The sequence below is a fragment of the Sinocyclocheilus rhinocerous genome, unplaced genomic scaffold (assembly GCF_001515625.1).
Source record: "Sinocyclocheilus rhinocerous isolate Xijiao unplaced genomic scaffold, SAMN03320098_v1.1 scaffold4389, whole genome shotgun sequence".
NCBI classification, from domain to species: domain Eukaryota; kingdom Metazoa; phylum Chordata; class Actinopteri; order Cypriniformes; family Cyprinidae; genus Sinocyclocheilus; species Sinocyclocheilus rhinocerous.
This window is the reverse complement of record NW_015626367.1, coordinates 3,132-24,283: the sequence shown is the minus strand read 5'-3', so window position 1 is coordinate 24,283 and position 21,152 is coordinate 3,132. Positions and strand designations below refer to the sequence as shown.

The 21,152-nt window shown below is 36.7% G+C and overlaps 1 protein-coding gene and 1 pseudogene across 1 annotated transcript in view; both read right to left on the bottom strand.

Annotated features, from left to right (window-relative positions):
* LOC107712336 (desmoglein-2-like) lies at positions 1–9,332 on the bottom strand (annotated as a pseudogene).
* Positions 9,333–11,187: 1,855 nt separating this feature from the next.
* LOC107712324 (desmoglein-2-like) overlaps positions 11,188–21,152 on the bottom strand; it is an 11,555-nt gene continuing 1,590 nt past the window's right edge. Inside the window, exons 2-14 of the mRNA XM_016517552.1 lie at positions 18,775–18,897; positions 18,021–18,176; positions 17,073–17,214; positions 16,777–16,946; positions 16,534–16,668; positions 15,547–15,732; positions 14,955–15,358; positions 14,543–14,685; positions 14,062–14,283; positions 13,623–13,862; positions 13,398–13,519; positions 13,025–13,312; positions 11,188–12,827 (exon numbers count right to left, since the gene is read on the bottom strand). Coding sequence (XP_016373038.1) covers positions 11,319–12,827; positions 13,025–13,312; positions 13,398–13,519; positions 13,623–13,862; positions 14,062–14,283; positions 14,543–14,685; positions 14,955–15,358; positions 15,547–15,732; positions 16,534–16,668; positions 16,777–16,946; positions 17,073–17,214; positions 18,021–18,176; positions 18,775–18,897 — 3,840 coding nt within the window. The 3' untranslated portion in view covers positions 11,188–11,318. The remainder of the gene's footprint in view (positions 12,828–13,024; positions 13,313–13,397; positions 13,520–13,622; positions 13,863–14,061; positions 14,284–14,542; positions 14,686–14,954; positions 15,359–15,546; positions 15,733–16,533; positions 16,669–16,776; positions 16,947–17,072; positions 17,215–18,020; positions 18,177–18,774; positions 18,898–21,152) is intronic.

Here is a 21,152-nt window from a genome sequence, read left to right as displayed (position 1 = left end):
CTATTTAGATGCCGCAGTATCTTTTACTTTAGGGTCCACTCCTTTAGTACCCAACGTCTCAGATGGTGTCTTCTTTTTCTTTTGTTTGCTCAGTGTTGGAACATCAGCAAGCAAGATTGGTGGTGTGCCAGTCACCCCTTGCATTGCGTTCTCATGAAATTGTATCGGCATTAGCAGTACACCGCCAGGCGATCCGATGGGAGATGAGACAGGGCTACATCCCATCACAGCCTCCTGTTCCTGTCCTGCCGTTTGCAGCTGTATTGGCTGAATTTCAGCTACAGGGTCTCCATTAATCACGTACATTGCTTGTTGTCCTCGGCTCAGAGACGCCTGTGAAACGTTTCCACCTTGGAGTATCAAACCTTCAGTCCCATGTTTCCCATTTATTACATACAAACCCTGAGTGGGACTCTCAACAAAAACCGTGTTTGGAATTTGCTGCTCCACCAGGTAGAATAGAGGCTGCTGTTGCACAAAAAGCGTCTGGCTTGGTTTGGCACTTGGAAGCGTGGCTGATTTATTAACCGTCTCAACTTTGGTAACAGAGCTTTGCTGTACTTCCTGTGGAGGTGGGATGGTTTTGGTAATCTGGATAGTGTTAGTACTGACGGAGCTCTCGGTTTTGAAGCTGGTTTCAACCGATTTGACTACGTGCTCAGTATTGGGAGGTGGTAAAGAAGGCTTTGGAGGAAGGCATAGTTCCGCTAATGTAAGGAACTTTGACCCGAGGTTGTTAAGGAACTCCAGGTCATTGTCAGACTCAAGGAGGCTGCAACGACCAACAGAGCCAGCAGGGGTGCCTTGACCCTCGTACTCATACAACAGAAGACCGTCTGTCAGAGGAGGGTTCGCTGCAAGACAGCTTACTTTCTGCAATAAAGAATCAAATGAAAATTCTGTCATCATTTATTCAGCCTCATGTCATTCCAAACCCTATATAACCCTTTTTGTTGAACACTAAATTTGATTTAAAAAAAAAAAGAATATCCTGCACTCTCAGAAAAAAAGGTACAAAAGCTGTCACTGGGGTAGTACCCTTTCTAAAGGCGTATCTTTGTACCCTTTTTACCCCTAAAGGATACATATTAGTACTTTGAAGTACATATTAGTACCTAAAGTGTACATATCAGTCCCTAAATAGTACTTTTAAAAATGGTACCGCCTCCGTTTTATTTATTTATTTATTTATTTGAGAGTGTGGCCACAATAAAAAGTAAACGAGGCTGGGGGTGTCAAACTGCAAAAAAAATTAGCACCATAGTACCATAAAAATGGTCAACATGATTTATATTCCAAGTCTTTCAAAGTCAAGTCTTTCAAAAATGTAAGCATCATTTAAAGACAATCTTCCAGGCCATTGAGAGGTCAACCTCAAATACTGCCAACAAATCATTGATTCAGTGAGTTGAAATAAAGAACCATTTGTTAATGAATCATTCAGATGTAAACTGGATCAACTGATTCACTGAAAGGGGCTCGATTTAAAAGAACAATTTGTTCAAAAATTGGACATTACTATTTTCATTTATGTGCCAAGACGAGCTTGGACGGATGTCAAGCTGTTCATCAAATAACGATCAAAATTTTGATCTGTTCCTATAGCACAAAAGCTATTGTATTACTTCAGAAGACTTGGAATATGGTGCATAAGTTGTATGGACTACTTTTATGATATCGTCATGGTGTTGATTTGTCTTTAGAGATTGGCCAAGATCCCCTTTTGTGTTCCACAGAAGAAAGGCATACAAAGTCTTTGTATGTACTTAAATATGAATAAGTTGCTCAGAAAAAAAATGGTTAATCTCATACCTGAGAGAAGTATTCACTGAGAAAGGCATCTCCCACTGCCATATCCTCATAAATGTCTTGTTCTTCAAACGTGAGTGATGTAGAATAGAGAGCACTGCTGTGCTGGTTGGCTGTTGAAAGTGTGTTTCGTCGGTCCCGAAACCTTTTGCTGTCAGTTTCTGTAAACCCATCGTTAATTTCCTGGCTGAATGTTCTGCTGTCATGAGTGACACTTGCTTGAAAGGGCACTGAGGATACATTTTTGGATACATAGTTGGAAACCGTTCCGTCCTGGAACAGTGGTTTTTGGTCTATTGCAGCAACAGGACTGCTGAGAAGAGGAACCTCCTATAGTACATACAGAATCAAGTCCATATGTTGTAAAGCTGAAGTGTGTTTTATGATTTAAAAAAAATCAAGTTCTAATTGTAATTTTGCATCTGAATACATTTTTATTTATTTATTTTTTACCTTGTCCTCTCCTATGCCTTCAGTGTGATATGCAATGAGAGATTCTTTAGCGGCAAAGGGCAAATCTGTGAATTCCCTCACAGTCCCACACTGGCAGAAGATTAGGAGGAAAGGTACCACTGAACATGAAAGGTGCAAAAAGTTTTATAAACTCTACGAGAATGTCAAGCTGTATGAATGTGTTGCGCACACAAATAACTTACACAGGAGCAAAACTGCGCCACTGAAGGAAAAGCCGAAAGCTGGTGTTCCTATTTTGAATGGGAAGCCACGTTGCGCAGCCACTTTTGGCCCACATGAGCCTTTTTTCTCACAGGTGCACACTTCTACCTCAAACTTTTGGCTGTCTGGACAGGCCAGACCCTGAGCGTCAGAGACCTTCACTGTCAGTTTGTACATGCCTGGCCACAAAGCCTCCAGTGCATGAAAGCTAACTGTTGTTCCTACAAATAAGAGAGAACTGCACTCTAGTAAATCATATAAATTGCATTTGCGTGTAAGTTGTATGTTTTAAGTGAATAAACCTGCTTCGTCTTTACCGTTTATAGGCACCATCTCCCATTTTCCCACACTCTCCTCTTCTATCAGAACAAACTGGTAAGGTGCGCCATTTGGATCAGCGTCCTCATCGAAAGCCGTGACATTTACCACTTTATTATTATCACAAGTTTGATGATAGGTGCTGGTCAGTGTGGGGCAGTGGTCATTTGAGTCCTCCACCTTTAATGCTATTGTCCCAGTAGCTGTCTTAGTTGGTACATCTAAAAATGTTGAAAGAAAATATGAAGAGATTATAACGCAATTGATAGAATAAATGTTTGATGCCAAATGTTTTAAAACAGAGGTTTCAAGATAATAATACAAGTATTAACAAGTATCTAAATGTTATAAATATTAGTCTAAATAATAAAAAAATCTGAATATGATTCAATTAATATAATTAAATATTATAATTTAAATATCTATTATTTTTTAAATATTAGATTAATTAAATATAAATATTATTGTAATGCAATGATTAATTGGTTTATCAAATCTAAATCTAAATTGTTCTTTATCCACCCCAAAATGAAAATTTTGTCATTAATCACTTACCCCCATGTCGTTCCAATCCCTTAAATGCTTCGTTCGTCTTCGGAACACAATTTAAGATATTTTGGATGAAAATCGTGAGGCTTGTGACTGTCCCATTGACTGCCAAGTAAATTACACTGTCAAGGCCCAGAAAAGTATGAAAGACGTCGTCAGAATAGTTCATCTGCCATCAGTGGTTTAATCTGAATTTAATGAAGCGACGAGAACACTTTTTCTGTGCAAAGAAAACAAAAACAACGACTTTATTCAACAATTCGTCTCCTCTACGTCAGCGTAGCGCCATTTTGGAGAATATCCTCTGGATGCAAATAGCGTACGTTGTTCTGTGTCTGCCGCGCCACAAAAATACGCTGTTTTCGTTCAAGTCAAAGCGTAGAAAATGTATCCTTGTGGCGCGGCTGACACAGAACAACATACGCTATTTGCGTCCAGCGGATATTGGACTATTCTGACGACGTCTTTCATACTTTTCTGGGCCTTGACAGTGTAATTTACTTGGCAGTCAATGGGACAGTCACAAGCCTCCCGGTTTTCATCCAAAATATCTTAAATTGTGTTCCGAAGACGAACGAAGCTTTTACGGGTTTGGAACGACATGGGGGTAATGACAAAATTTTCATTTTGGGGTGGAGTAACCCTTTAATAAATAATAAATATTTAAATTATAATATTTAGATACTTTTACATTTACAAATTTACAGCATATTAATTATTTACAGAAAAAATACCAATTTAACAAGCTCCCAAACTTACAGTCTGAAAACTTTCAGACGTCTTTCAAAATATTGTCTTTCAAAAGAACAATATTCATTTTGGTGTGTCAGTTTTTTTTTTTTTGTACAACTTGGATCAGTCAGGAAACATGAAAAACACTGCCTGCCTTGAGTCATGCAGATAATCTTTGCAAAGTAGGTTCCATTGACCAAAAACTTTGATTCTCGATCAGGAGCCTTTGCCAGTTTAATCTCAGCGGTTTCTTCATCAATGGTTAGCCAGTTATCAGGATCATGACCTTTAGCGTACCTGGGTGTTCAATTAATGATGATAGATCATTAGGCCACTATATAAACAATGATAATTCAATCAATAATATGCATCAATAATAGCAATGATAGAAATCAATAATATCTATCATTATTTACAAATACAATCAATGAATATAATTCTATATATAAAAAGTAATGTAAAATCATTAATTAAATGATTAATATTGATATTCTGGCACACTTTATAATACAATCCATTACCTTGAAAAACGAATCAAAGCTCACCTCACATTTTCAGCTGGTTCTCCAGTGTCGCCATCCAAAGCAGCAAACGTTCCCAGCACTATTGGGAAATCTTCATTATCTGAATCTTCTGACACTGGGAAGTCTTTCAGAGAAGGTGAGAAGCTAGGACCATCGGGTTGGTTATTTACACTGATCTTAACTGGGTAACCTTTCCCAGTTGTTTTTTTATCAGGCTCAGATCCGGGTTTGCCAGAAGGTTTAGTACCAGGTTTTGTTCCAGGCTTGACACCAGGTGAGGGCCGGGCTTGGTTCCAGGCTTAACTCCAGGCTTACCATCAGGTTTAAGCCCAACATCGCCACCTGCATCCACTCCGACATCCAGTCCAGCACCCAGATCCAATCCAGCATCCAGTCCAGCACCTACATTCAATCCAGCATCCAAATCCACTCCTGCATCCAGTCCCGCATCTAGTCCAGCATCCAGTCCTACTCCCAGACCTAAGCCTACTCCTAACCCCACTCCCAAACCTGCTCCCACCCCGGCCCATGCTCCTATGCCCGCTCCAGCCCCTTCTAAATCCTTGTCCAGATTAACGTCCAGCTCTAAAGCACTTCCATTTATAAATGGAGCTACATTTGACATAACCAAACTGAGGTCCAATTCTTTTACCTTTTCAAAATCAACAGGCTTCAGAAAAGCAGATAGACATGGAAAAAAAAAGACAAAAAGTACATAAATTTTTTATTTAGAAAGAAAAAATATATCATAGAAGAGGTGTATTAAAGTCATGTTTGAACTGCATTTTTTAAAATAAATGAATAGATAGGACAAAATAATGAGTGTCAAGTAACTGACCTTTCAACAAATAGTAAAATGTAAAAGGGTTATTATTTCCAAAGTAAAGAAAGAGCATTTACCTTGACAAGTTTTAGAATTCCCTCATTCGTTTTAGGGTCCGTTTCAATAGTGAAGAGATTGTCTTCATTTCCTTTATGAATATCAAACACTGCTAGCCAGTTATCAGTGAATTCCAGATCCTTGTCCAGGGCTTTAATTCTCATGACAACCACACCAATCACTCCTTCATCAACACTGCCTGAATACTAACAGAGAAAAAGGCACTAACTGATAAATACAATCCCTACTATAGCAGCGAAAACATTTATGTCATTGAATAATCCTGCCGTTCACAGCCTGCAGGCAATGATATTTTAAGATCTTACCTCTTCTTTCTCAAGAGTGGGAACATTGTCATTTATATCCAAAATATGAATTTGCACCGTGCCTGTTCCTGTGTTGCCGGACGGAGCTCCGTTCATATCAACTCCCAGAACTATTAAAGTATATGTGTCGTGTCTCTGTAAAAGACATTTAGCCATAAACCAGGATTTACATGATCAGGTCACGAACTTGTGAATGTCATGCATGCCCAGTTTTCACATCAGTTACCTCTCGGTCCAGGGTTTTCTCCTTCACATAGACTATCCCAATTGTTTTATCAATGGAAAACATATGTCCGGGTTCTGCTGGGGGTTGTCTTAATAAACTGTATGCTATTTTGGAATTGATAGTGTCCGGCTCATCCGCGTCAGTAGCTACTATCCGCATGACAGGGTTTCCTATAGTTTCACAAGCATGTTGACATTTTTATCAAGTATATACTGTAGAATAGGGGGCTGTAAGATAATGGTAAAAATTGTAAAGTCTTATTGGAGCAGTAACCTATTTTGCAGTAACAAGAAGTATGCTATTTTAGGCTAACTTATTAACCATGTATAAAATAGTGTTATATTTTAAATTTGTAAATATTTAAACTGTAGAACAGAGAAATCAGTGTGTACTTAAGGAAGTTGGGAAACTGCGGTTAATTAGGAAAACAGAAACACAGCATGGTCATAAATGCAACCCACCAATCTTGCTGCTTTCCCTCACAGATCCCCTTTGTAATTTGAATATTGGTGGGTTATCATTCTGATCCTCAACTTTAATCTTCAGCTCAATGTTTTCCTCTGCTATTGATCCATTACGAAATCTTGCTATGCCAGTCAGCTACAGAAGAATAAAATGATATGTGTGTATCAAGGTCTCTTAATTCAGTCATTATCTGAATCATCATCTCATTTACGTGTCTGTAATGAATTAGCCAAGCGTGGGGCACAACTCACGTTGTATAAGGATGTTTTCTCTCTGTCTAGCAGGCCGGTGACCCTAACATAGCCATTTTCAGGATTGATTACAAACAAGTTATAGGGTGCCTTGTCAGCGCCGTGACCTGATAGTCCATATTCCACCATCTGCCAGTTAATATCTTTATCAGACCGGATCTAGAAAAGAGCAAGACAATATTAAGAATGCCTGTGAATATTGAGAATTGAAATATGTGAGAGGCATGGTGATACATGATGCACCAGAACAGAGCAAGCGTTTTCAGTTTATTTGCATGGGAGTTGAGCTTCAGGCTTAAGCGATGAATTGTGGGATTGACAGTGTACCAGAGAAACCGAGAATGTCAAAAAAGCTTGGGAAATGCTCGACTTTATGCAAATATCAAGCGAAAAACATAGGTGGCAGCCAGTCGATGTGAGGTTTAGGTAGTGACGACTGTCTTGACTGGGTTTACACAAGTTAAAGTGACACTGTAACCTTACTTTGGTCAACTGGAAAGAAAGCTTGCATCTTTCCGAACTAGAATTGTGTGTGTCTGTGATGATTATATTGGCCATGTGTTGAAAAAAAAAGAGAAAGATTTTACACACTCGTTGTACACTACCACTTTACACACTCCTAGCATTTTGAGCGACGGTAGTTCTGCCGCTGTAGTGGACACTCACTGTTACTCAGTAGTCACTTTCAAACCAAGCAGCTTTATATTGGTAAATGCACAGATTTGCATTTTGCATCATGCGAAGTACTGTAAGTACCCCTATTTGCTTTATCATAAATTATGTCTCAACAGAGGACATACGTGTCGATAATAGGCCATTATCCTGGTGTACTTTATTGAGGACCTTCTCAGTTTTCAGTGGTATGAAATTTTTAAAGAAATTTATAAGAATAAGAGGCTCTTTAATGTGTTTTTTAAACCTTTTTTAAAAAACTTTAAAAAACTTTAAAAATATATATATATTTTTAAACGATATGTAGATGAGCAATACTATATTTAAGTGAATGCAAATATACAAAATATAAAGATTACAGAAAAATACTAGTTTTAACTAAAATACATTTTTAAAACTCCTGTCAGCTTTTGTTTTTGCTTGGCCTCAGGAGGATTATATTGAGCTCCAGATCCAGATCTCAAGTTTTTCAGATGATAGCGCAAACAAGAAAAGTTTGACATCGGGACCACCCAGTGCAAGCATATGCAAAGCATGGCTTTGGGTTATGTATGAAAAAAAAAAAAAAACTAGAACATGCTTACTTTTGCCACATACTCCTCTTTTGTGTAGTCAGTATTCTCATAAAGTCTTGTTGGTGGAAGAATCCACTCTCGTTTCCTTCGATTAGATCTGCTGTTGGCTCTTGATGCCTAAAGAATTTGATTTTTTCAGGACATTAGACATTAAGTATATTCATGACATTACTTTGTTTACCATATACATAGTATTAACCACCTTTATCAAAATTTTATTTTTATTTTATTTACAATTTTATTTTTAATAAAATTGTTTTGTCATCAAAGTAAAGATAAAGAATAACTACCTCTAAATGTACTGCATATTAAATCTTATACAATTCCTGAGAAGATCTTTGACATTTGTTCTTTATATATTTTAGTGACCTTTTCATCCCTAGTCACGCCAATTTTAGTGTCAACTGTTTATGGTTGACAACTGTTGATGGCTGATGAAAATAGATCCAAATGCTATTTTTCAAGTGTGTAAATGCTAACAATAATGAATTACTGTAGCACTGATGTACACCATGAGAAAGCAGATTTTACATATCATTTTACATACTTTCTCTCAATGCTTGTAAATGCTTTTGGGAATTATTTATGACCTGCCACAGCACTCCAGACACATACATATGAATGAACAGAATTTTAAAATTAAAATTGGTCTTCTTGCCCGAAAACAACAGGTAATGCAGACCATTTACGCTATGCATTTAAATCAAAATTGTCCTTATTACTAACCAAACGTGTGCATACTGTAAACCTTTCTTCTTTACTGTAAACTAAACTAGTACTCATAGTTCCAAGTACATACTGAGGTGACAGTAATGCTGTTGCACAGAGTGCAGGTTTAAACTTTAGACAATGCTGCCCACAGGCATTTTTCATATTAACAGTGATAAGTGGTAGATACCTCTGCCTGCAAGTGGTTAAGATAACAAAAGGCCTCAGCAATTAGTGATTATTATGATACTCATAGTGGCTTACTTTATAATATGCAGGGATATATCAATGTAAACACAACATGATCAGATCAAACTGAACGGATCAGAACAAATCTATCCATTCAACACTGTATAATCTCACATTCAAGTTTTTTAAAGTTTTTTCTGGTGAAGAAAATACTTTAAAAAAAGTTTTAGGAGTTAACGTGATCAGAAACACCAAGTGTGCAAAGTATGCATAGTATGTTAATAATAAAACTGCTTTATTATTACCTGTAATCATTACATTTGCTTAAATATGTGTGAAAGAAACACAAAACACCTGTTGGTTTGGTGTGACTTACCACGATCCTGCACAGCAGCAGGACCAAACATATTCGTCCAAGCCAAATGGGAGGCATGAGAGCTGTAAGTCAGATGGAAGTGGTCAGTCCTTGTTTCTCGTATCTTCTCCCGTCCTCTGTCTCTCTCAGTCGTGACCTGTTGATCAGAGCCGTTCTTGTATAGAGGGTTGGAATTGGGGGGCAGGTTACTGATCACTTTTTGGGTGGGGCATCTGAAAGAGCACTTTCTCTTATACACACCCAGGCGTGAGAGTTTTCTGCTGTGGAAGAGCCCCCTACCACCTCTCTCTCCACCCTCCACTTTTAGTCACACCTTGTATGAAATAAGCACTAAATTCACATATTCGAATTTCATTTTATGTAACGGAAGCTAATGCAACACATTTAAACTGTGAAATTCAAGATATAGTGACTGTGGCAGCTGTATGTGAGGCTGTGTAAGTGTGCATGAACATGAAAACTATACAGTGTCCCCAATAAGTATTTAGACACTTAAATTTCAAATGTAGGAATTTCAAAATATCAACCAAATGTATATTTCCGGACTCATTTTTTGCTATTACTTTTAAGCAAGGTGATATTTAGGGCCTGCATGAAGTCAGTTCTCCTTAAATTCACACAGGTGTCCAATCAGAGTAACCATAGGTGTAGAGAATCTCATTAACTGTGAACATATTCACAAATGTTTGAAAATCATCAAGTGTCACAATAATTTAGCATTGAGCATTGTTTTATCATGTGAAACCGGACAATAATTTTTTTGTGAAATGTTTTGCTTTAAAAGTTATATTTCATTAAAACAAATGACACTTGGTTTGATATGCTGTTACATTATGCAAAAACAATTATACACATTTTTAGTGTAGCTTACGTGTCCAAATATTTTTTCGGTTCCTCTAAACAGACTGGCAACACTTTAAAGAACTTTGAGAATTCCCCTTTGCTACAGGTTCATGTGCTACTCCTCTCACCGAAATGCAGTTCGCCCCAAGCAAAACATAAACAAAAAGAAAAAAACCTGACCAGTGTGGTAAAAACATCAATACAGTTTCATACCACTAGATGGTGTGAATCACACACAAAAAAATCACTCTAGTCAAATAAATGATTATGGAAATGTTTGCTTTATTAAGCATACACGAAGAAAAAAAAAAAATCAAATTATTTATCTTTAAATTACCTGGGTTACATAAAATTTCATGGACTGCACTTTAGTCATTACAACTTTATTCTTGCTCACCCCAAAATTCTGTTCATGAAATGGCTTAAAGAGTAAAACATCACATGTATTTTTTGTTTTAGAAACTACTGGGAAAAAAAACAAAAAATTTTTTTATTACCATACACAAGACAGCATTGTTTAAAAACACAAAATCTTACAAACACCTTAACATTAACCGTTTTTAATCACAGAAGTCGTAGCTTCACAAAAAAAAAATATGTTCCATGAAAAAATCCCAAGAGAAATCACATTTTAAAATACTGAAAGAAATATGAAATATAGCAGTATCTGTGGTATGAATTCCACAGGCCATAACATTGACTCCTCCCTACTGTTTGCAGTAATGCAAATATAATGGAAGTCCATGGAATCATGTGACTGAACTGACGAATACTAATCAACAGTAATTTTAAATCAATCACCTTGCTCATATTCAAAATGATTCAAAATTTTATTATAAGATTTACGGCAATAAAAGCTTTAGAATACATTTAAATGCTACATATAATCACAGTATACCATATCAATTTTAGTTAAAGATATGATTTTAAATTGTTAAATTATGTATTGTTAATCAAGTTATTTATTGCCCTATAAAATGTACATCTAATGTGTAAACTTTTTCGTTGAAATCTAATCTGTAGATTTAAGATGCAAAACAAAGGCAACATGTTTAACATTATTGGCCTTTAAATACCATACTCACTTATTGCTGAGTACTTGTAATTCATCTGATGCTTAAAATAGTTTCTGTGCTTCTCTGCGAGCAATCCCATCCTGAGAATTAATGCAGTATTAATGCCACTAGACCAAAAACTAGATCACTGCTCAACATTCAGCTGCCCATTTGTTGCAATTCCTTTGGATTTTGGCATCATAACCATTGACGTCAGAACTCTGGACACTGTAGAATTGAATAACTGTCTGTTTGCTACCTGAGGCAGTTCGAAAGGACTAAGTACTCCTGGACTCATGGCTAGTGAAAGCTGACTTGGACCCTCTAGAATAGTGGGACCACTAACCAATGGTCTACTCTGTCCACCTTCCCCTGATACAATGTTCTGAACACTTGGCAAGTGACCATTTGCAACTTGAGTCAGTCTCACTAAGTTTGGAGCTCCTGTGCTCATAGACACAGGAATCTGACCTGGGCCTGTAACCAATAAATTGCCTTCACTAACAGGACCCTCTAGAATAGAATGACCACCAACCAGTAGTCTACTCTCTCCACCTTCTTTTGATGCAATGTTTGAAGCACTTGGGTAAGGACCACTTTCTAATAGCTGGTTTTTTACCTGACCAGTTGCAATTTGAGGCATTATTACTAGGTTTGGAGTTCCCGGGCCTCCTATCAATACATTACCTCCATTGACAGGACGTTGTCCAATTGTTACTGTCCCTTGTCCATCATTCTGTACACTGTAAAGGGAGCCATCAACTACTGTTTGGTTCATATGTACTGATCCACCAAACTCTTGAGATCTTACTGGGTAAAGTAGTTGAGGGCTCATGGGACAATGACTAGGACCTAGACCTCCAACGAATACTTTACCTCCAGTGACTGAGCCATCCATAAGAGTAACTCTACCCTGCCCGTTCTCTCCTGATACAACCGATTCCATGGGTACTCTTACCATCTGCAGTGAACCAATTCCACCTAGTTGTTGCTGTGGCATCATTACAAGGTTTCGCGTTGGTGAAAGGTTCTGGATTACAGTAGGATTAACTTCACCTAAACCTTCGGTAATCATTACTGGACTTTGAGGTCCAATTTGTGAGTACAAGACGGAATCACCAATGATGTTGTTTGCTAGAACAGCCTGTTGTCCACTACCAAAATGTGCAAGTGTATGGCCATTACCTTGAGTCAGAATTCTCTCAGCTTCTGGAGTTCCATTGATTATGTACACACCTTGCCCAAGCCCATCCTCTGACAGAACAACATTGCTTGCCATTGGCTGGTTGAACCCGTAGTACATAGGTTCCTGTATGAAAATCCCCTGACTAGGTGCAGGTTGGACAAGTGGTGATTTAACAGGTATCTCCTCAGGACTGGGCTGGACGATGTTGGTCATGTGACTGGAAGATGCAGCTGCGTTTGGTGTTGTCTCGACAGTATTAACAATAACTTTTGGGTCAGTCTGTCTGAATCCACACACCTCAGCCAAGGTATTGAACTTTGAACCCAGGTTGTTCAAGAACTCCAGATCATCATTAGACTCGATGAAGCTGCAGCTTTCAATGGAACCGGTAACAGATCCTTCACCTTCATAATCATAGTGCTTCGGTCCTTTTTTTGGAGAATCATCCTCCAATATATACCTGGATTTCTGCAAAAGAATGAGGAGAAATATCATTCTACATGTAATTTTCGTTCAGTGTTAAAGGCATAGTCCACCCAAAAATTCTGACAGCACCCATTCACTGCAGAGGATCCATCAAAAAACCCCAAAAAACTCATTTTTAATTTTTGGGTGAACTATTCCATTAAAAAAACACCTCAATACAATTTTTAAAAATCACATACTTGTGCGAAGTATTCTTTTAGGAATGCATCAAGCAAGACTTGTCCTTCTTGCGACCTGACAGAGTTTTCCATGTCCATGTCACTGTAAAAGCCTCCAAATGCACTCTCCTGTATCATTCCTAGAATTTTAGAACTGTTATATACAGCCTGGTTTGACCTGGGGACCTGAATTTCGTCCAATGGGAAATTAGAGTTAGCTTCCACCATTCTTACAGTTTCTTTGTATGATTTTATTTTGTCGCCCCCCTCATTGTACAGTTTTGGTGGGATGCTCTCTAGAAAAACATCCTGCAAGAGAAACAGAATCAGTTATCACATGACAGAAGTGTTTTACACTTTCACTTGTGCAAGATCATGAAGGGATTTTTTTTACCACGTCTATTCCTTTTCCTTCTGTGCTATAGGAGATAAGATGTTGCTTGGTTTCAAATGGAATATCAATAAAATGTTTTCCAGCATTCTCACATTCACATTTTATTACGGCCACAAGCGCCACTAAAAATAGAGACAGACAAACAAAACATATGTCTGTTTTACAATGTTACCACCAATAATAAATTTACAGTGGTAGACCACAGCAAAGTAAACTCATGCTCACAGATTAAGCAGAGGAATCCTAGAATCAGGAAACAAATTCCTGCTGCTCCAAGATTGGCTGATGTAGTGCGTAATGCAGCCACTTTTGAAGCACAAAACGTTCCTTCAGAGCAAGTGCAAACCTCTAAATGGAGGACTTGCTCATCAGGACAGGCCAGTCCTTGCTTGTCTCTGATTTCCATGGTGACTTCATAAAAACCAGGCCATAAGTCATCTTCAGCGAGCATCGACACACTTACATCTGAAGAGGTGAGAAACAGTGAGAGACCTGACTATTATGTCACTTTCTACTCAAAAGTGAACAAGAATGGTGATTATCTACTTTATATGTGGCGTGACTGCTTTCAGTTTATTGTAAATAACACAAACATGCTTAGATCAAGAAGTGTACGTTTTCAGACCCTTGCAAATAAATCATATTATTATCTGTTTGGTATTACCATCTATTCTCTGCAGGTTCCATTTGCCTTTTGTCTTCTCTTGTATCAAACTGAACTCTAGTGGAGCACCGTTGGGATCTGAATCTTCATCTTCTGCTGTGACATTGACTATTCTGGTATCACTGCAGACAGTCTGCACATTATTAAGGAGTTTGGGGCAGTTGTCATTCAGGTCCTCCACCTGCAATGCTATAGTCCCTGTAGATGTCTGAGAGTGCAGTTCTAAAATTATAACAAACACAAAACATGTTACAATTAACCTTCTTAAATCATCTACTGTTTGACATGTAGACTCCTTCGCTACTGTTTAAAAAGCATCCCAGGACAAACATCATGAAGTTGAAGAAATTAAACTGTGTGGAAAGTGTAACTATTTGTTTATTTAGACTATATGTCTAAATTATAAATGCTAATATTAATAATGCTAGTAGGTGTGTCCAAACATCCCAATGTAATGTTCTGACTAACTGTTCATACTAACCATCTGTAATGCAGAGGATCTTGGCATAGTAGGTCCCATTTACCAAAAATGGAGACTCACGATCTGGTACCTTGTTCAGTTTTATCTCAGCCGTGTCCATGTCAATAGAAATCCAGTTGTCAGGGTCATATTCCTTTGCATATCTAAACAAACCTGGACCATTATATTATTGCAATTTTAAATTCTACATTTGGTTTAGCAATTTGAAGGTTTGAGGTTTATAACATGAAGTTTCTGAATGGTAATAAACCTCAAATATAGTATGCAATAAAATATTGTAAAACTGTAAAATGCTAAGGTGTATTGATGCATCTAAACATCTTTAATATGCATGGCTTAAGTTGTTGTGTACTGCATATTCGATTAAATCATTTTGTTTTTTCTTCTCAGGAAATGCTTGGAGAACACTTACTTGACTTTCTCTGCTGGTTTGCCTGTGTCTTCTTCTATAGCAGTGTAGGTGTCAATTACTCTTGGAAAAGAATTTTTGGTGTTTTCAGATACAGATATAGGCTTGATCTTTGGTTTGAACTTTGGGCCTTCTGGCTTGTTTTTGACATTGATCTTCACTGAGTATGTCTTTTGTTTGAACACACTTCCTCCACCAGCTGCTCCAGAAGCTCCAGCTCCACCAGCTGCTCCAGAAGCTCCAGCTCCACCACCTCCTCCAGAAGCTCCAGCTCCACCACCTGCTCCAGAAGCTCCAGCTCCACCACCTGTTGCTCCTGCTCCACCCCCTAGAGGTGCTCCTAGAAGAGCTTTGTTTGCAACAACTAGGTTCAGGTTCATTTCAGATGCTGACTCAAAGTCAACAGGCTAGAGGAGAGAACAAGGTGCAGTTGGTTGCTCAAAAAAAGTTAACAATAAAAAACCCTTGTAACAAATATGTAAACAGCACACGTGTACATCACACTAATACAGCACACCCTTATTACATTTCAGCCCTGATATCCTTGCTTCCATCACATGCACTTCTTAGAACTGTGTACAAAATAAGCACTCACCTTGTTCAGGTACAAAACACCCATATTTGTCTTTGAATCAGTTTCAATAGAGAATCGTCCATCCTCGTTCCCCGAGACTATTTTAAATTCGGCCAACCAATTGTCTGTCCTTTCTTCATCGTTATCCAGCGCCTGGATCCTCATAACCTCAACAGGTGCCTCATTCTCATCAATACTTGCTGAAAACTATGAAACCAAAACAATGTCCACACTTTGTTTTCTTGACCATTATTGAAGTTTCTCTTATACTACAGTAGAAGTACACATACTTTTAAGCATACTTAAAAAAAGTACTTAAATATACTTTAAAAGAATATACTTGGAAACTTGGTGTGAACTTGCAGGCACTGTTACTGTATGTTATTATAATGGAGCACTTTACATGTTCTTTAGCATTTGGTAGTTAATTAAAAATGTACTTTAAAGTAAAATTTTTCATTTTAAATAATTCACATTTTTATTAATTGTGTGAAAGTCTGCTTTCTTTAAATACACTTTTCATTAATATTATGTTAAAATGCAGTTTAAAAAATATATATATTTTCAAGATTTGAAGTACACTACAAGTACACAATGAATACAGGCAAACACAATTATTTTTCACAAGGGAATTAAAAAAGATTACTTTAACCGTTGCAGTCTATCAGTCGTATAATGCATGGCAATGGTAACAAAATCTATGAGTGTAAAAAAAACATGCACAGACAAATCCAAATTAAACCCTGCGGCTCGTGACGACACATTGATGTCCTACGAAACGATCGGTTTGTGCGAGAAACCGAACAGTATTTATATCATATTTTACATCTAATACACCACTATGTCCAACTGTCTTTGGGCCCGCGCACGGCATCCGGTGCGTGAGGTGTGTGCCCTGAGGGTAAGCAGATAAACATCAAATTTCCATTTTTGGGTGAACTATCCCTTTAATGTAATAATTGTGACCTCCTGACTATTCAAGTTACATTAGCCAATGCACATAGTCACCTCATCCTTCTCCAAAGTAGGAATATTGTCATTGACATCCAGGATGTCTATAAATACAGTAGCTGTAGCAGAATTTCCTTCAGGACTTCCATACATGTCAGCAGCTTGCACCGTAAGAACAAAAGATCTGTGTTCCTGTTGAAGAGAATGGGAACTTGAACATCCTGACTGTTTGGTGGAAACTTTTGAAGCAACCAACATACAAACACATATACAAATATCAGTATAACTGGTAACAGATACCTCTCTGTCAAGTGTTGGGTTGTTTACAGAGATTGTTCCATTGTCTTTATGAACAGCAAAGAAAAGCTTGCCATTGTTTGGCTCTTGCTTGATCAAGCTGTACGCTAACTTTGTGTGAAGAGTGTTTGGCTCATCTGCATCTTTGGCCACAACTTGTGTTACAAAGGTACCTAGAAAGGACACAGCTATTACAAAAACGAATCTATCACACTAGATCTTTAAGATGAAGGATTGGACATCTCTAATTTCAGAAAATCAAGCAATTTTTGACAACAGCAAAAAAGCGGCAGGCTCACCAACTGGGCTCCCCTCATATATGCTGATGCGTTCTGGCTTGATGAAAACTGGTGGGTTATCATTCTGGTCCTCCACAACAATGTTTATTTTAATATTATCTTCAGCTATGGTGTTGTTAGGATACCATGCAGTGGCAATAAGCTACAAGACCAAAAAAAAAAAGATTTTTTTAAATACTAGAGGAGAAAACCTTGAAAAATCTGTCTAGAGTTTTTGGATAGTAAACAGTTTATCAGCAGTGCATTGATATGGGAGAGCAGTAGTCACAATTGTATGCCATTTAACAGTCTAGTATAGGGTTTTTAGTTAAACAGTAATAATGATACAATTTAAATAAAGTACCATACAAAGTTTAAACATTGTTTTGGCCAACAAATACTTGATTGATTGATTGATTGATTGATTGCATTCCATTTGAGACGCACATGGCAATTGCCCCTTTTAAACTAACATGGCATTTAATAAAATTATTTTGCTAAATAAATTTAGATCATTGTCCTGCTGCATAAACCAAGTGCGCTTGAGCTTGAGGTCACAAACTGACGGCCGGACATTCTCCTTCAGGATTTTCTGATAGAGAGCAGAATTCATGGTTCCATCAATTATGGCAAGTCATCCAGGTCCTGAAGCTGCAAAGCAGCCCCAGACCATCACACTACCAACACCATGTTTTTTTATTTTAGTCAACTCAAATACCTAAGTCACATTACATTTCAAGTTGACAAAATTTTAAGGCAACTTTAAGTTGAAACAAAAATTTTTTTACAGTGCTGTCTAGAGATTTTATTTATTTATTTATTTTTTGTACTTGTGAAATTGAGTTTTTTCTCAGAACCTTACAATTTAACAGAGATATATCCCTTGTGACAACTAGTCCCAGTAGGCCTATAACACATGACCTATACTGTATATACTTCATCTTAAATGTGTGTGTTTGTTATCCTCACGGTGTAGTTTTGTCTCTCCTCGCGATCCAGAGGCTGTGTGATGCGAACCCACCCTTTTCGTTCGTCTAATATGAAGTTACCAACAGGTGGCAGGTTGACTCCTGGACCTTTTATAGTGTAGCGCAGCATCATGATCTCATCAAGGTCAGATCGTATCTGAGAAATGTAACATTGCATGGTTAGACTGCTGTCATCAAAAACAAGTGCACAAGGCAGATTTTTTATTTTTTTTAAAGAACGTTTAAGTTTAAAATCACAATTAATATCATAACTAACAATACAAAATCATACAATAGTCTCATACTACTGCTGTGTTGAAATTATATTCAGTTCATATTACTAAGAATGAACTGATTTTAATGATCAAAATTATGATGTTTATTACAAATTGTGCACAGTCCTGTTACCACATGCTTTTCACCCATTACAAAAATGTCAAATTACTTAAAATTGCAACACATCTTACTGTATGGAAAAAAGATCAAACAAATATTATTTTCTTTAATTTATGGATGATAAAGTAAATTTGACCCTAAACCTAATCCCTCATGAGTGATAACCTTAGTTTGTACCCTGTTTGTGGAAAGTTCTGACAGCTGGCTGTGTAACTGGGAAACTGATTTATTGAGAGAATAAATCATGAATATTGAATAACTTTTAAATGTTATTATTGAACCAAGCCAGCATTGTAATGTGCTGTACATGCAATGAGTGGAGAGAATCGCTGTATCTATGATATGGTTTTGTCTACTACCTTGCTGAAATAGGGCGAATGACTGTAGTCTACATTTTCTGTAAACTGTTTGGCAGGGACGACCCATTCCCTCTTATGACGCTGCTTCTGTGAACCGGTCCAGCAGTCTCCAGTGCTCAGGACCTGTTTTTAAAAATAAAAAAATAAATTGAAATATAATTTCATGCCATTTTTTATTATTTATGGCCTGGTGGTTAGGTTTAATTATGTTTTAACAGTGATAGGTGGTTGTGCATAATTTTGGTAACTTTGTGCATGCAAATGTGAGACAAATGACACACATATTCACCAGATGTTATGTTAGAGCAACATTGTGAAAACATCACACCACAATTCAGACTGAAGAACTCCGCCTCAGGGAAGTAAATAGTACCGAAATGATAAGTTAGTGTGTCAAAGAAAGAAAGAAAGAAAGAAACACTGAATTATAGCCTATTTAACTTGAAAAGTCAACTATTTACTAGCTTTCGAAACTTGCTCGTTTAATTACATTTTCCTTATTGTCTTGATTATGTGACTCTATAGGACACATCAAGTCAGATGTTTCACTAAAAACCTGAACAATCTGAAATTGTTACAGTATCATCTGTTTGGCATAGTCTGATTGTCGCCCATGTTCACACTTGAGTCAAGTTTATCCATCTTTTATTTAAAATCATTCATTTTGGTCATAGACTCCACAACAACAACAACAACAACAAAAAACATGCTCCAATAAAAAGGGCTTTTTTGTTTGAGAGGAAAACTTCTAGTCATTATATCTTGTAAAATATGTATCTTTTTTCCTTAAAAATAAATGAAACTATAAAAAAAGATTATTGCCAAGATTATTGTCTTGAAAATGTAATTGAGTATTCAGCTTAATGACAATTGTCGTGTCCTATGCAGAGTATATTTTATATATATTTACAATATAAAAATATTTTAATATCTGTAAAAATATATATATGTTTTTTAAATATAAAAATAAATAGCCTACTCCGACATGTAACGCAGTTGCTCTTCGGGTGACCCGAGTTTGAGTCCCGACTCTAGGACCTTTCTCGATCCCGTTCCCCTCTCTCCACCACTTCGCTTCTGTCTGTCTACTGTCCTATTGCAATAAAGGCAAAATTGCCAAAATATGAATATCATAATTTTTTATTATATTTTAATTATATTTTCATGATAAAAATTCTCAATTTTAATAATATTATTGTTTAGAAGGTTGTTGTTTGTAGTTCAGATGCATTCATTTTCTAGTTTACTAAGCATTACCGTGAGGACTTGTAAGGTTAAATTGTAGTTGAGGACAGATATTGTAGGGGGTCCTGAGACATCATCCTCTGTATGATATCGTATGGATTTGTTCATGCTAGCCTTCTCTATTACAAACCTAGTTTGTCAGTTCGCTTCGGCTTAACTTTCAGGCAGGAGTTGCTTGAAATGTAAAGACAGCACTGTATGCTAATAACGCAGCTAACAAATTAACATTCATTGTTATATTGATATTTTGAGTACAAGATTATTTTCTTAATCAGTAGTTTTGTCTTGTTTTCCAGTAAAAATATTAGTAACTTGTTTTCTTTCAGTTAGCACAGGTTCTGTATTACTTCTCTTGGAACTGATCAATCAGGCCTCAATGATCTGAGCATTTTTTTTTTTTTTTTTGAGTGAATGTTGCCAAAATTATCCACAAATGCTTCATTCAAAAACTGAGGTGCAAAAACTCTGATCAGTGAGGCGTCCGAATGATCATTTACTAAAAAGAAAGAAACTGAAAGAAAACAAAGTAATAAAAAGACTGAATTCAAATATTCGGTAAAAAATATTTCGTTTTAGTCAAATGTGAAATATTATGTCGTATTTTCTGGAAAAAGAAAATCCTCTCCAGGTCAAAATGATCGGAACACAACATGAGGGTTACATTTACTAATACGCAAATTTTTAAGATCAAAATTTGTATCTGTTAACATTAGTTTTCTTGCATGCACCACTAGATATTGTAGCTTTCAGTCGTGCTTAAATTATTGTCTTTTTTGTTACTTCATTGGAAAATAGGCTTAATTATAAAAAAATTGTCATCATCATAAAACAGTGATGGTACAATCCTTTTGGTGCCTGAATAGGATTGAATGTCATTAAATTATATTATGTTAATTACTGTCAAATATACTGCTAATAATGTATGTAGTACTGAAAAGCACACAATCACTTATCAAAAATGTAATTGTTCTCTAACAGAATGTTGCTGCTTTCCCTTATAAAGTATGAATAAACTGTGAATTGCTTTGTTAAAAATAATATACATTTCATATATTAAATGCTTTTTACTTAGCTAAAAAGAATATTTTACAATATTTTGCAATAAAATGACATGTATTGTCTTTTGGTTTACT